Source organism: Nomascus leucogenys, chromosome 6, assembly GCF_006542625.1.
Source record: "Nomascus leucogenys isolate Asia chromosome 6, Asia_NLE_v1, whole genome shotgun sequence".
In the NCBI taxonomy this organism is placed as follows: Eukaryota; Metazoa; Chordata; class Mammalia; order Primates; family Hylobatidae; genus Nomascus; species Nomascus leucogenys.
The window spans coordinates 52,921,954-52,938,382 of record NC_044386.1 but is presented as its reverse complement, the minus strand read 5'-3'; the positions used below and the strand labels follow the sequence as shown (position 1 = coordinate 52,938,382).

At 39.2% G+C, this 16,429-nt stretch overlaps 1 protein-coding gene across 1 annotated transcript in view; it reads right to left on the bottom strand.

Moving 5' to 3' along the window:
• FBN1 (fibrillin 1) overlaps nucleotides 1-16,429 on the bottom strand; it is a 238,356-nt gene that overhangs the window by 21,829 nt on the left and 200,098 nt on the right. The window contains exons 48-56 of the mRNA XM_030814124.1: nucleotides 16,206-16,334; nucleotides 15,445-15,564; nucleotides 12,304-12,429; nucleotides 8,291-8,440; nucleotides 7,849-7,914; nucleotides 7,493-7,609; nucleotides 5,192-5,311; nucleotides 3,460-3,582; nucleotides 1,179-1,310 (exon numbers count right to left, since the gene is read on the bottom strand). Coding sequence (XP_030669984.1) covers nucleotides 1,179-1,310; nucleotides 3,460-3,582; nucleotides 5,192-5,311; nucleotides 7,493-7,609; nucleotides 7,849-7,914; nucleotides 8,291-8,440; nucleotides 12,304-12,429; nucleotides 15,445-15,564; nucleotides 16,206-16,334 — 1,083 coding nt within the window. The remainder of the gene's footprint in view (nucleotides 1-1,178; nucleotides 1,311-3,459; nucleotides 3,583-5,191; nucleotides 5,312-7,492; nucleotides 7,610-7,848; nucleotides 7,915-8,290; nucleotides 8,441-12,303; nucleotides 12,430-15,444; nucleotides 15,565-16,205; nucleotides 16,335-16,429) is intronic.

Sequence of the window (16,429 nt, the reverse complement as noted above, 5' to 3'; positions counted from 1 at the left end):
ACAACATAAAATATATCTTTGTAACACCATTTATTATTAAAAAGAAAGAGAATGCAGGCCGGGCGCGGTGGCTCACGCCTGTAATCCCAGCACTTTGGGAGGCTGAGGCGGGCGGATCACGAGGTCAGGAGATGGAGACCATCCTGGCTAACACAGTGAAACTCCGTCTCTACTAAAAATACAAAAAAAAATTAGCCGGGCGAGGTGGCGGGCGCCTGTAGTCCCAGCTACTCAGGAGGCTGAGGCAGGAGAATGGCGTGAACTCCAGGGGGCGGAGCCTGCAGTGAGCCGAGATCGCGCCACTGCACTCCAGCCTGGGCAACAGCGAGACTCTGTCTCAAAAAAAATAAAAAATAAAATAAAATAAAAAATAAAAAGAAAGAGAATGCATGTGAGAAGGTTTTAATAATTTTCTCCTGTAATTATTATCTAAGCAGAGGTCAAGAAACTTTTTGTTAGGGTCAAATAGGAAATATTTTAGGCTTTGTGGGTCATATGGTCTCTGTTGCAACCACTTGGCTCTGCCATTGTGGCATGAAAGTAGCCGTGGACAATATGCAAATGAATGGTTATACCTATATTTAATAAAACCTTATTTATAAAAACACACAGTGGGCTGGCAGGCTGGAATTGGCCTGTAGACAGTTTGCCAGCTCCTGGTCTAAAGATGAAGTTCTCGATGTTGGATCCATTTAGAATCAGCTGAGGAGCTTTAAAAAAATATCAGTGCCTGGATGCTACTCTAGACAAGACCAGGTTTTCTGGAGGTAGATCCTGATGGTTTTGAGCTATTCCTGATTCAGAGGTACCTGGCATTTGTAGCAAAGCTAAGTCAATAGGGAGGCATTCCAATGTGATGGGGAGAATTGACCCCCAAATCAACAAAAGAGTATGGAAAGTAAAGGAGGAGAATAGAGAAAAGGCATGCTGTTCAAATCCTGGCAGCAAATGGGTCAAGAAAGTAGACAAAGGCCAGCTCAGAGGGACAATAACAGTGCTCTCGGAACTCACAAATGATCACGAGGCAAGGGAACCACCATGGAGAGTCCTGACATGAGGTAAGAGAACAAAATGGGTCTCGCCAAGAACACAGTGTCACAAGAACTCCCAGCCCAGGTTCCTTCTGTCCACTGTCACTTCTGACACACTCAAAGCTCCTTCCACAGGGATCCTCTTACCTACACAGCCTTCTCCGTCAGGTCTCCGCTGATACCCGGGTCCACAGATGCACATGTATGTGCCGATGAGGTTCTTGCATTCCATTTGTTTTTCAGTACAGTCATGTTTTCCCTCTTCACACTCATCCTCGTCTGCAAAAATGTACAATCACAAATTTGTCAAAGAAAATGCGTATATCTGCCTTAATTACCTGACTTTTAAACATAAAATGTTAGTAAGTAACCAATTTTCATCTATGTTATTTCACTATTGGCTGTATTTCCTTCTGCTCTGTTGAGTATGATCTCTAAAGAATGGAAAGGAATCTTCTAACCACCTTTGAACTTGAAGAAATTGCTCCCTAATCAACTGACGACCTCTTCAAGAAGCATGATTCTAATCATGCCTTTTCTCTATTCTCCTTCCCTTATTTTTTATTTATTTTTATTTTTATTTATTTATGTTTTTGAAAGAGTCTCTCTCTGTTGCCCAGGCTGGAGTGCAGTGGCCTGATCTCAGCTCACTTCAACCTCTGCGTCCCGGGTTCAAGTGATTCTCATACCTCAGCCTCCCAAGTATCTGGGATTACAGACATGCACCACCATACCTGGCTAATTTTTTTTTGTATTTTTAGTAGAGACGGGGTTTCACCATGTTGTCCAGGCTGGTCTCAAACTCCTAGCCTCAAGTGATCCACTCACCTTGGCCCTCCTAAGTGCTGGGATTACAGGCATGAGCCATCGCGCCTGGCTGTCCCTTTCTTTATGTTTTATACTCCTTTGTTGAAGCATGATTTCTGATTCTTGTTGACTAATTGAACTAAAAGGGCCTCATGTAATTATGATATAATGGATATATCTTAATATAACAATAATTATAACAGCATTATAATCATAATATATGATAATGCAATAATTATAACAGTACTACAATCATAATGGATTATTAGAGTAACAAACCAAAGCTTACATTATGCAATAATTATAATAATAACACAATATATTATAATATGATATTATTATTTTTTTGAGATGGAGTCTCACTCTGTCATCCAGCCTGGAGTGCAGTGGCACTATCTCAGCTCACTGCAACCTCCACTTCCTGGGTTCAAGCAATTCTTCTGCTTCAGCCTCCCGAGTAGCTGAGATTACAAGAATGCACCATCATGCCAGCTAATTTTTGTATTTTTAGTAGAGACGGGGTTTCACTATGTTGGCCAGGCTGGTCTCGAACTCCTGACCTCAGGTGATCCACCCACCTCGGCCTCCCAAAGCGCTGGGATTACAGGTGTGAGCCACTGCGCCTGGCCAATATGACATTATTTTCATATGATAATATTAATAAACAGGATACAATAGTAGAATGACTATTTTATATACTCTCTCTCTCTCTCTGTCTCTCTCTCTCTCTATATATATATATGGTTTTTACAGTTTAATGAAAAGCCAGACATCTAAAAATATCTTATTCTCTACTGGTTCTTCCCTCCTTCATTTCCTTTTCTGGACTTGGTTGGGCCTTCCTCAGTCTTTACTTTCTGTCCTATTGTACTACTTTTCTTTTTTTTCTATCTTTCCCTTTTACATGCTCTGAGCTGAGAAATTTGAAATTTATTCTGCATATGATTAGGACCTTCCATTTAGGAAATTTCCCCACCCTTAAACAAAATTATATTTCTGCCATCTTGAGAGAACAGGTGTCTGTTCATTTAAGATCTTGAGAGGAGCAAGTCAGGGCTCTTCAAGAGCAGACTCTATGATTACTGCAGTTTGTGAAATAGAGCCTAGTTCAGTGCTTGGGAAATTGCAGGTGTTCGGGAGGTATTTTTAATGGAGATGGTTTAGCTAACGTAGATTCCACGTGTTACCCCATTCTTGAAATAGAATTTCCTTTGGTGTTCTCAGAGCATTTTGTATATACAACCACCATAGCATTTATCGCACTGTATTATGAGAACGTATTTACATCTGTCTCAATCTCTTCATATTGGGTTTTTTGAATGTGGGGAGATGTCTTTTTCTTTATATTCCCACATCTTGTAGAAATACTGGCATGTTGTGAGCATGCGATGCTCAGTGAGACCTAATAAAGGATGTGCAGTGCAGTCCTCGACTTGGCTTGATGATGCTTCCAGCTACAATTTAGGGGGAAACATGGCAGTGACAACCCCTGTACTGTCCACGGACTATTTATATTCCAATTCCCAGCCTTCTCCTACTAATGGAAGCTTTGAGGGACATCTCCCCTCACAGATAGAGTTAGAGCTTCCTGGCTTAGATGACCTTGAACACGATGACTCACCTTTGCACATCCTACGGTCTTCTCTGAGCACATATCCCACGGGACATTTGCATTCATATGACCCATAAGTGTTCACACATCGGAAGGCACAGAGCAGAGGATTCTGGGCACATTCATTTATATCTGCAGCAGAGGAGAGTAAGAAAATAAGGGATCATGGACAGCAACAAAAGGGAACCTACCAATTGAACTAAAACTCTAAAACTGTTACCAAAAGTTTCAATGCTTCATTGTCATAAACATGGATGGATCAAGTGGTCTCCCATTTCCAGGAAATTATAAAATGGGTTGATTATTTTATATTTGGTATAAACAGGGTGACTCTCCATCCCGGTTCTCCCAGCACAGTCCCAGTTTATGTTTGTTGTCCTGGTATAATTATTAATGATTATTTAGGTGGTTGGGAAATTACAGGCTACCCAACATACGAGGGGCTTTTCTGAAATTCTGGCTTAGAAGGCTCAGGTTGACCATTTGTCACTCCCTACAGTTACATGGCGTGGGAATCAGTTTTGCCTCATTCCGCCAAAACAATTGTGGTCAGAACAGAAACCAACTCCTCCAATATTGTTAACCACCTCTCTTTCCCCAAACAAAGAGGTTCCTGTGAAATAACAGTGATTCTTCTGCCCAAGCAAATAGTGTTCCAGATCATTTTATACTGACAGAGACACTCAGTTTACACAGATGCCCACGTTCAAACCTTAAATAGATGGGAATGAGTTTACCATTGATGGAAAAAAAGTGATTTCTGCAGACTGCAGAGTTTGGAACCATCAGAATGTGTTTTGGAAAAGCAGGATTAAAAGAGACCATCTCAACTATCATGTTGCTCCTCAAGGCCAGTGCTGACTAAGAACGAGAGTGAGAGCCCAGATCATGACTTAGTCACAACCTGTAAAAATTTACCACAACTCTGACAATGGGCATTTGATGGATCATATCTGATGAAGAGCTCTCTTTGCTACCAACTTTATTCTCTGCCTTCACCTCTCCTTCATTCTTTCCTTAGGCCAGTGAATCCCTACTTGAGAGTGTATCAGATCACCTAGAGGGCTGCTGGGCTCCACCCCACTCTCGGAGTTTCTGATTTAGGAGGTCTTGGATCAGGCCTGACAATGTGCATTTCTAGTAAGTTCCCAGGTGATGCTGATACAGCTGCTCCTGGGAACCACCCTTTGAGAGCCACTGCTCTAGACACTCCCTCCCTTTCCTTCTTTCCATACATTCCACCAGGCTTATGGATGGACACTTTTCAGATGCTTATATATTACAGGCAACCGCTTTTGCTGTGATTGCCTCCAAATGGCTACAGGATGATGGTGGGTATCTTAGTGTGCAGTGCTCCTAGAAATAGAAAAGAAGAGAAAAAGATAAAAGAAAAAGAAAGGGAGTATGAGAGACAAACAGAAAGAAGGAGAAAGTGAGAGTAAGAAAGAAGGTATTAAACAACACGGGAGCATCTAAATACAAGTGGTAGGGAGACACCAACAAGAACTCTCTGTGATATACAGTGTAGATGTGCCATGAACACACAACCATATGATTCTTGGGTATCTCTCTTTCCCTACAGAGAAGAGGCCACAAAAGAAGAATGATCAAATGGCCCATCAGGCCTAGATGATCTTTATTATATACACCCTGAGTTGTATTTAATATTAAGACTTGTAATCAACCAATTGTTCCCATGATCAGTACATGTAATCAACTGTTCTCTGTTTAAGAGATGTACCTTCACATGTCATCATTGGACCGGGCTCAAATCCCTCCTCACAGGTGCATTCAAAACCTCCAATCACATTCTTGCAGGTTCCATTTCCACAAGGATTGCCAACAGAACATTCATCAGTATCTGCAAGAAACCAGGGATGTGTCCAAAACATGATGAATTGAGATACTACCTTTCATTCTATCAGAGGATTTTAAACTGTAATTTTGTTGTTGTTGCTGTTTTGAGACAGAGTCTCACTTTGACATCCAGACTGGAGTACTGTGGCGCGATTTCAGCTCATGCAAACTCTGCCTCTCAGGTTCAAGCGATTCTCATGCCTCACCCTCCTGAGTAGCTGGAATTACAGGTGCACACCACCATGCCCAGGTAATTTTTGTATTTTTAGCAGAGACAGGGTTTCGCCATGTTGGCCAGGCTGGTCTTGAACTCTTGACCTCAAGCAATCTGCCCACCTCGGCGTCCCAAAGTGCTGACATTAAAGGTGTGAGCCACCAAGCCCAGTCTGATCTGTAATGTTTAATTCTCATTCTGTTCTTGCAAAAAGGGAGTGTGCATGTCTTATTATGTCAGGTTTATAGCCGTGAAATTCGATTTGCTCAGTGGCAGTGGCAGTGACAGTGAGAATGACAGTGCCTGGACATCTAGCCTTTACAGTGCTCTTCTCCATGAGTTTCTCCAGCCTCCCACATTATAAACTAAGTCTTCTACTTGGAGTAGATGATCTAAGGGTTAAAAAAAAAAGGCCTCTATCACCCGTCAAAAGTTTCTGCTTGTTTAAAGCTAGAAATACATCCACAGTTTGGCCTTACATTACATCACTCCCCAAGAAGCCTTAAACATGATGGATTTTTGCCAGATATAAAATAAAAGACTAAACTTACGTAAAATAAAAGACCAGAGGTTAAGTAAAATTAATACATCGAATAAAATCAAGATTCAAGTAGATTGTGTTGATTCTGTTGAAACCAGATGGTTTACATTACGCAGAGGAAAGGCTAGAAAAAAATATGTTTAGGTTATGATCGCTCTAAAACACAGGCAGAGAGAACAAATCTTACCAAAGAGACATAAAATGTGTGTGTGTGTGTGTGTGTGTGTGTGTGTGCATGCGTGTGGGTATATATATATGTGTGTGTGTATATATATATGTGTGTGTATATATATATATATATGCCTTCTAATCCAACAACCTAGAATACTCACCGTTCTTATTCGACACATCCCTTGGGAAAGAAATAATTTTGAGAAATAACATTGATATTTTAGCTATCTAAGGCACAGAAGAGTAATGGCTCTTGTCAACAGTTGTTTCTTGTGCTGAGGTTCTTAAGTCAAAAGTGAAGGCAAGAGGCTATGGTGGGGAGCTCCTAGGTGAAGAGGCTCATTTCATATGCACATATTAGCACTAACTGAAGATTCTGAGGAGAAAACATTGAAATATTTGCTTTTGTTCTACTATAATATTCAATGACATTGCACTGCCAAGAATATTATTTCTCTTTCAAGTTAATAAAAATCCCGATACCACTGATCTTTAGAGCTGCAAAGGTAATTAGAAATGTTATTTTACTTGCATAATATTATATTCTAAGGCCTAGAAAAGCTAAAAAACTTGCTTAAACTCCCACAGCCACAGCTGGAGATGAAATCTTCATAACCTGATTTCTTGTATGGAAAAAGTACTTTCTAATTCACACAGACAAACTCTCAGCATTTATGCTAGTATTAATTATGTTATATTGAATCACTTTGGAATTCTTAGATAACTAAATATGATCCTTGGATTCAAGTTAGAGTTAGTGTTGATTAAGGGTCAAAGGCCAGCCAGAGGAGCCATTATTTGACATTTTAAAAACAGGGTTACAACAAAAAGATTGTGTACTGGTACACAGCCTTTCATCTTACTAAATATAAAAGAATCCAGATAAAATTTTTATTTGATAATGGAATAAGATTATGACCATTAACATTTTTTTTAAAATTTCACAAAGACTTTCATTACGATGTTGTCCTTTCTAGTATCTCTTCTGATATGTCCAGTGTCTGCCTTCACCATTAGGCTGTAAGGTCCATACAAGGAAGGAACTTGTCTTCTTGGTTCAGTGCTGCAGCTCCAGAGCCTAGCACAGTGCCTGGGACCTGATGGTGACTCACTAGTATTCTAAATGAATGATGTATGAGTGGATGGATGAAACTTATTTCAGTGCCATCTTGGTACCTATATTCGTGGCTATACAGTGAATACTGTATAGCTTAATTTTTAATTTGTAAAATTCCAATGGAAGAAAACTTATTACTCACCTACACATTCATTCCCTGCTAGAATATAACCAAAGGGACACTCGCAGCGATAGGAACCATCTGTATTGATGCACTGTCCATGTTTACAGACATCGGGTTCTTTACATTCGTCCATATCTTAAGCAAGAGAAAAAAAAAACAGTGAATAACAAGGTATTTTTTAAACATGAAGATAAATTATGATCATTTCAGTGTTTAATCAATAGATTATCTAATAATGCAATAATATAATTGCTATCTAAATGAAGTGACAAAAAAGTAGCACTTAATTTTCCAAGATAGATGGAGAGAAATAAGAATAACTAAAAAGATTGAGAATACTGAGAAATGCTGAGAATCCAGCACAGGCAACTGACCAACTGCTGAATCATCAGGTCCCACGATGATCCCACTTCCATAAGGACAGATCTGGCGGAAGGCCTCTGTGGTGGAGACACTCATTAATAGATAGAACAACAGCAATTCGTCACAAGCTTCTCTACAAGCATTCTGAGGTAGAAAATTGCTACATGCTGTGCATATTGATAAATGATGGACAAAACAAGCCCAGAAACCAGAGGAAGTTAACGAGACTCCCTAAGATGTTGTGTCTGCTCCTTGGGCATCTGTGATTCATGACATAATTAGAAAGAAAATAACTACCCAGCTCCTGAGATAAAATAATTTTTAATGAACATTCTAATTAGACTTACAATTAAATTAAATTGTGTTACTGTCTTTAAGGCCTACAATCTTACTTACATCATGGCCAGTCTGCACCCTGCATGGCCCAGAGAGAAAAACAGATGACAGACATACCATCAGGTTCCGTGGGGCAGAGCTCGCAGGGGTCTCCCCAGCCTTCTCCCTTCAAGGCACAGCAGCATTCCTGCTTGGAGTGATTTCTGGATTTGGGTGATGAACACTTTCCTCCTTCAAACTTCGCGTAACAGTAGCTCATTCGCAAATCTGCAGCATAAATTTATGACACCCTTCAGTTGCTTTCCTACTGAGTCCTTACTGCATGACAGCGAATAAAGAACAACCCACTATGTTATATATGTTCTCCTCTCAGGACCACAGCAATACTCCGTATGTGATTCTAATAGTAACTGAGCTGAGATTGTTAAAGTCATGGGTATCTTTTGTATAGTGAGATCTGATGAACAACTCTGTGACCTTAAATTTATTACTTCTCATTTTAGTCACTATTTCAAAGTAACCTGATGTGAATCCAATAAAATCCAAAACTGACAGTTTTCAAAATTGACATCTGTCAGTGACTTCAAGATTGGAAAGTACACAAAAGGAATCATTCACAAGATTCCTTCACTGATAGCTCTGCTTGCAATATCATGTTTAGTGAGCACATTAGAGTAAGAGAATCCTCTTAGTTCTAATATTTACTGTGATATCACACTTTGTTGTTTATTCTGTGTCCCCTAAACTCTGGAACTAAAATAAAATCTCAGATCGCAGGCACAGAACAAATACAGAAGTGGCAACTTTGTAGATGGGCAAAAATACAACACAAGGGTTGGTCGCTGAAGCAGATACTCCTGGAGATGCTGGCTACAAAATGCAAGTGGGGCTTTTTGTAGATTTTACACACACACACATATGCAGAGCTGTGTCAATGTTAAATTTTTAAAACAAGCTTGTTTAGCTCAACACAGAGAGGGAAGGAAGAGGAGGGCAGGGCTGTGGGTGGGTGGGAACAGAATAGTCTTTCTTTGAAAGAATATATTTCAATATTGATTATTGCTTTGATGACTCCAACAAAGAAGTTGGGATCTACTTCCTATAAAATTCTCCAACGCTGCTTGACATAATTTTGGAAACAGGCTTTTCCATTTCTTATAGAACACACTGACTCCAAAAAGTGAGCTCAACCAGGAGTATGGACTGTGTTTTCCCTCAAACTTGACTTCTTAAAGCCTTGCAAAACTCCTCTCATTACACAGAGGCCACAATCTGCAGGTTTAAAAGAAATGCTTTCACACCCATATTCTTCTTTCTTTATATCTGACCACCTCTGCCTTTTTCATTCACTTCCATCACTGTTTTTCAATCCCAGGAACCATACTATCATAACCACCTAAGCACTTATGTTAAAACAGTTTCACCAGCTTTTATTTCGTGACAAAGAAGACAATGTAGGAATAACAGAGTTGCCAGAGATAACAAAGGAAAGGTTTTCATGAATTAAAGTTCCTATCTATCTATCTATCTATTATATTTACCAAGTTATGTAAATCAAATTCAGGTAGCCTCCCCAATAAGCTTGCTCAACCTTTCATGGCTACCAACTCATCCAGATAAATCATCTCTCTAATTTCTATTCCACTTCCCCATCTGTTGTGGCAAGGACCTGGCAAGCACCTTTCAATGAATTATCCTTCTGAAGGTCAAGAGCAATAAAAGTCAGTCCTGTGGCATCTCTGCCACCCAAATGTTTGCTTTGCTGAGAAACTTCAAGATTGAACAAATTCTCGTTTCTTGGAGAACACTTTTGATCTCTTTTATTCTTCAAGTTCTTTGTCACATATAATGTTTTGTATTTATCAGTCTTGTTTTTATTATTTATGCCTCCAACTACCTTTAGATATAATTCAGTGACTACTCACAAAAATGTCTCAACAAATATATGAAAACTTAACTCTCTGCTTTGTCTTCCAGTTTGTAGTGTTTCTTTAAATATGTATGTTGTAATATTGGTGTGTTAAAATTCTCATTCTCTTTTCCTTTAATAGCTGACCTTGTCCCAGACCCCAGCTCTATCTCCCTCACACCACTCCACTCCACCCCGAAAAAAAAAAATCTTGGCATTAGACAGAGAATCAAATGCATGAAGTTTTGAGTCAGTCTAAGTGGCAAATTCCCTTCGTTGAACTTTGCAAGTGGGAGTGGCTCATTTACACCTGTGGTCTTTTGTGCCAGGCTCTGTCCACCTGAGTCCCATGGTATTCGCCTTTTAAAAAACATTATCCACGGTTCTGTGGAATTTTCTTATTTCATGGGCAATAGAAGTCTGACTCCTAATTTGTCATCTTACAAGAAAAACCCAGCTCTCAACTTCCTGGCTCCAGCAAAATCTGTGCTCTGTAGGAGATTTACTTTAGCTTGTGGTGATTCTCTCGAATTGGCTTATTAATCAAGGGTGCCTTGCGTTGGGGAAGAGAGCTGTGCTCGCCCACATACTTTAGGACTCTCTGGGATGCCTGTTTACCAGTCCATCTGCAAAGAGCCCTTAATGACCTCGAAATTTCATCAGAACTACAAAAGTCACTTTCCCTGCTTGCATTCCTCAGTTCTGGCTCTGCCTCCTGGAGCTGAGCATGTGGCAGGGCTGCTCACAGCTGGGCTGATTCTTCCTGCAGCGTTAGCTTGCTCTGTGATGGGCCAGTGCAAATTGAATTAATAGCCTAGGAGTTTCCTCTGGCCTGCCACATCGGCAGATTCACACCTGGTTTCTCACTGCTTTCTTTCCAAATTCAGGCCAAGCCAAAGGCACACAAAAACAAGGGAGTAGGAGTTAGAATTTATCTGGCTGGTCTGTACCATGCAGAATATCTGTTCAAATTAAGCACCACCCTGAAATCCACACAGACCACTGACAACTACCAACAAGCTGAAACCAACCGGAGAATTCTCAACACTCTCCTTCTTACTTCCCAGATAACTAGTTGAAAAGTAAAAAGTTAATCAGATCATTAGAATAACAACAAGAGTCTACAAAGGACTCAGAAACTAACAAAGCTTTGTCACATATCCAGTAAGGCTGGTTGGGCAGACATTATTGTTGTTTAAAATGAGGAAATTGAGCTTCCAAAAGATTAAATGACTTGCTCTAGACTAAATATGGCAGGGCTGGGACCCCAAACTCAATTTTTTGAATCTTAAATGATATCCAGTGCCTCTTCCATATTTGGTAATATGGAAGCAAAACCAAAAAACCATGCAAAAAAAAAAACAAAAACAAAAAACAAAACAAAAAAAAAACACCCAACAACCAAAACAACAAAAAAAAACCCAACTCAACACCCAAACACTAATAACAACCAAACAACAAAAGCTAAGTGGAAAAAAACGAAATACATGTGTTTGTTTCATCTCTCTTCCCCGGAATTCATGAAACTAGTTTGTGTATGTAGATAGCCATACACAATTGCATTGTTTAGAAAAGTCTAAACAGTTTTCTGGGACTTAAGTACATACTGTGTTATGCCAAAGTTCAGGCTCCTTTTGATTTTTGTTTAAAATTTGAACGTTGGCAAACCCTTGAAAATCTTTACTGAAATAGTTGACAAGTATTATTCCTAAAAATGAACAATGGCTCAGCAAGAATCCTGGTCAGTTTAAATTTATCTTTGTTTGCTTGGAGAATTTGTGATATAAGGGATGGTTACCATATTGCGGGGGCAGATGGGTTAATGTGCAGTTTTTCAGTCTCAAGTCTAACTTTGGACCCACATTTTTCAGCTTATCTCTTCAGAGGTAGGGGATATGTAGCTCAACTTTCCCCAGGCTTTGCTGTTTCGGTGGCTTGAGGTGCTTCCCCACTGATGGGGCTATCGGCATTTGTGTTCTTAGTGGGAGAGAGGTTTATGTGTCAGTACAATTGTATAAGCAACTATAACTTGATGGATGAGTTTTTAACCTTAAAAGTGAAAATGAACCTTCTGACATATGGTTATCATTAGACCTCTGGGTGAATGAAAACTCTCCATCTTCCTGTTCACAAAAAAACAGAGCTTTGCCATGTTTGAAAAATAAGACCACCACAAATAAACATGGAGCAATGAAAGCCCAAAGCCTTCAAAGACACTTACCTTGGCACCTTCTTCCACTGGAGGACAAGGAAAACCCTTCTGGACACAGACATTTGAAGCTGCCTTCAGTGTTACTGCATGTGCCCAGGGCACAAATTTCTGGCTCTTCGACACACTCATCAATATCTAAAAGAATCACATGGGTCAAACAAAGTCAAAACACGATGCAGACACCATCAGGTACCAAATACACAATGTGGACATACAAAAGGCAACTGAGTTTCCAAACTCTTACAATAATAAAGGTATTTTTCTGTACCATAACACTGTGGACTGGACTTCTAGGTTGTCATGACTTTAAAAAAATTAGTTTTGACAGTTATTGATATAAAAATGGAACGTGCAACTGCCTTCTAAGGGGTGCAGTGACAAACGTCTCTTACCCAGACTGAGTTGCTTGGCTAACTAGAAAAGTCAGAGTAATTTCATAGTACCCTAGGCCAGGAAAGAAGCATGAAATTCTAGAGTCACACTGCACCATTGTTCAGGAAGCAGAAATGCTGAGACTTCATGCACGTTGCTAGTGAGTCACTCAATGTGAGATCTAGGCCTTTGATCCAAATTTACTCCCCTCCAACCATCCACAGAACTTTTCCCAATACCCCATGCTATAGCCCTAAAACTGTGAATTTTACAAGAACACTAAGACTCATGACAGTCAGTATAATCCTATGAAGTGCAAACTAACGATATCATAGAAGATGAGGCTCCTAACTGATTTGTGGGTTAATCTTTCTAAAGACACAAAAATACCTTTCTTGCACAGGCTTTTTCTTTCATCATATAGATAATAGGAAACGGTACACTTAGAATTGTGGCATGTTTTCTTTAGTCTATTATACATCTTAGCTCCTGTACAGGAGTAGTTAAGAGTAGCCAATAAGAAGTTTGAATGGCTTGAGTAACCATATGTCCTAGTTTGCCTGGGGGAGCCCCAGCTTATGCCAGTTGGCCTGACTTTATTGTTAATAGTGCCCTTTTCTACTTAGGTTGGTCAATAAAACACATGATTACCTGTGGAAATATACGCCCACTCTATTCCAACAAACTCACTTATCTTTCCTCCTGACTTTCAGGAGGAATTTTTAGTGAACAAAGTGGTAAGTCTTAATTCTGAGCCATGCTACTTTTATGAGAATACTTTTTTTTTCTTCAACAAAACGCAAAATATCCTTGTATCCTGGGCTCTTTATTTTTACATTTGTGCAGAGGTTTCTACTCACACCAAAATGTACTTGCATTATACAACTTTATTCTCAAGAGGCCCAACTAAGGAAAAGTTGAGAAATTAACTTTATTATCTTGACTTAATACTGTAAATACCACGCAATAAATATTCAGAAATGTGCAATGCCAAGTGATTCTCTTTCTGTGCAACGCAAAATCAGCTTCTCCACCATGCCAGGTTATTGGGTTGCATTTATACCTGTGTTATGTTCCCTGTGGTTTATTAATGAATCTGAGATCTACTATTGCCGATTGAATTACTCCATTCTGACACTCCTTCCAGCCCTATATCCAACCTTTTCTTAATATAAAAGTTAACTTTTGTGAAAATGCTCAAATGTTTCGGGTGGTTTTTAATTATTATTACTATGACTATTTTTATTATGGTAGAAATTAGCCTGTACATGCCAACTTATTAGGATAGGGCCAAATATTGTAGAATGGGCACATTCATTGACTGTGTAGTCAGTTTTCTTTCTATATATATACATTCATCCTGTTCATTTTAGTGAACTTAGGTATTGATAATAAATAAAGCCAATTTGTAATAAAAGTAAAATAACATGCTTAAATAATTTGCATCTAGACAATTTCAATAAGGTGTTTCCATTTTAAATATCACCACTTGATTGTTACTTAAATTGGATAGATAATAAAATTTCTAATTGGCGATATTAAAAGTAGAGAAAATTCTCATTGTGGATTAGATGCAGACCTGTTTAAAGTCAGGGGCGTGAACTAGGTGACTTCTTGAAAATCCTTTCAACCCTACTTATTTATGAAATTCTAGCAATTAATGTCCTTCACTTAATGATATGACATATTTGTTGAGGTTAAAGGAAGGCCCTTGGGAGGCTGAGGAAGGACGATCATTTCAGGCCAGGAGTTTGAGACCAGCCTGGCAACATAGGGAGGCCCCATCTCTACAAAGAACTAAAAAATAAGCCAGGCATGGTGGCACATGCCTGTAGTCCCAGGTACTCCAGAGGCTGAGACAGGATGATCACTTGAGCCCAGGAGTTCAAGCTTACAGTGAGCTATACTCGTGCCACCATACTCCAACCTGGTGACAGAGTAAGACCCTGTCTCCATTAAAAAGAAAAAAAAAAAAAAGGAATGTAATACTGTAAAATTTGCTGAGAATTTATTTCAAATAACACATTTCCACTGCTCTATAGGTAAAAACAAAATAAGGCCAGGCGCAGTGGCTTACGCTTGTAATCCCAGCACTTTGGGAGGCCAAGGCGGGCGGATCACAAGGTCAGGAGATCAAGACCACGGTGAAACCCTGTCTCTACTAAAAATAAAAAAAATTAGCCGGGCGTGGTGGCGGGCACCTGTAGTCCCAGCTACTCGGAGAGGCTGAGGCAGGAGAATGGCGTGAACCCGGGAGGCGGAGCTTGCAGTGAGCCGAGATTGTGCCACTGCACTCCAGCCTGGGTGACAGAGCAAGACTCCGTCTCAAAAACAAACAAACAAACAAAAAAAACCCAAAAAAACAAAACAGACAAACGATATAACCACATTCATCCAACCCTGAATGTGGTCATTTAAAGATTTTAACTGGAATCAGGACCTATTTTTAGCTGCAAAGAATCACCACTTAAAAAATATAATTCAGAAATACTGGGAGTGGGACACAGCATTCCTACCAACAGTATGAAAGCACAGTGGAAAAGAGTCAGGATCATATGATCAGTTATATGCACAGAACAAAATAACTTCATCAGAGATTAGCATGAGAATTAGTGCTTCTTGTCTTTCCAGAAGGATGAGACCATGTCATACCTACGCCCTTGCATTTGTTTCTGATAAAGTATTCCAAAATGAAAATGTCATTACAAAAATTCTCATTTTGCCAAGTCCAGTGGATACCCGACACTCCTCATTTGCTACAACTGATAGCCTTCCTACCTTCACACTTGTCATTTTGAAGACTGTATCCAGGTGGGCAAATGCATCTGTAGGAACCATCCAAGTTTTGACAGGTACCTGGTGCACATTTTCTAGGTTCTAGAAGACATTCATTGATATCTGCAAAGAAAAGGTAAAAATAAGGAAGAGGTTCCCACTGGCATGACTTCCATCAAACAATTAAAATTCAAAAAAACTAGAATAAATCAAAGAAACACATAAAGCAAATTAAAGTTCATAAAATTCCACCATGAACAAAAATATGTGATAATAAAAATAAGCTTTATCAGCTTTTAAAAATGCATAGTATAACAACCATATTTTATTTTACCTGCATCAAATTAAATGTTTCCAGAAAACTGTAGCATGTGAAAAGTCAGTGAGTATATAAAGATTTTAAGGATACCCAAAAGATATGAGAGCTTACCACAAAAGTATTTTAAAGGAAAAAATTTAAGAAGGGAAATCATAATTGCTTACAGAGCAATTTAACAATTTCACTGTTTAACAGTTTGAGTATTCTCTGTGAGTACAATAGCTTAATTTTTAAAATAAGGGAAAAAGTGATTTTATATATATGCACATATACATATATGTATATATACTTAAATAAAAACAAGCCTTTATAGGGAGGATTAATATAGTTCTACTCTGACTTTTCCTTCAGGTTTCCAGAAAGAAGCATTAGAACAGAGACTGCATGATTCCTTGAGTGGTCTCTGGAAGCATTCTTTCCAGGTCTTTCTAAGTCCTGTACTTACCCACACAGGTCCTCCCATCTGGAGCCACCTCATAGCCTTCATTGCACTGGCACTGGAAAGACCCCACTGTATTAATGCATTGGCCATTTCTGCACAGATTCCCATTTCCACTTGCACATTCATCAACATCTGCAGAAAAATCCCCAACAATCCTTTAATATATTCCAAAGATGTCATAATCCCAGCAATAATCAAAACATTTAAAGGAAAAAATACTTCTTCTG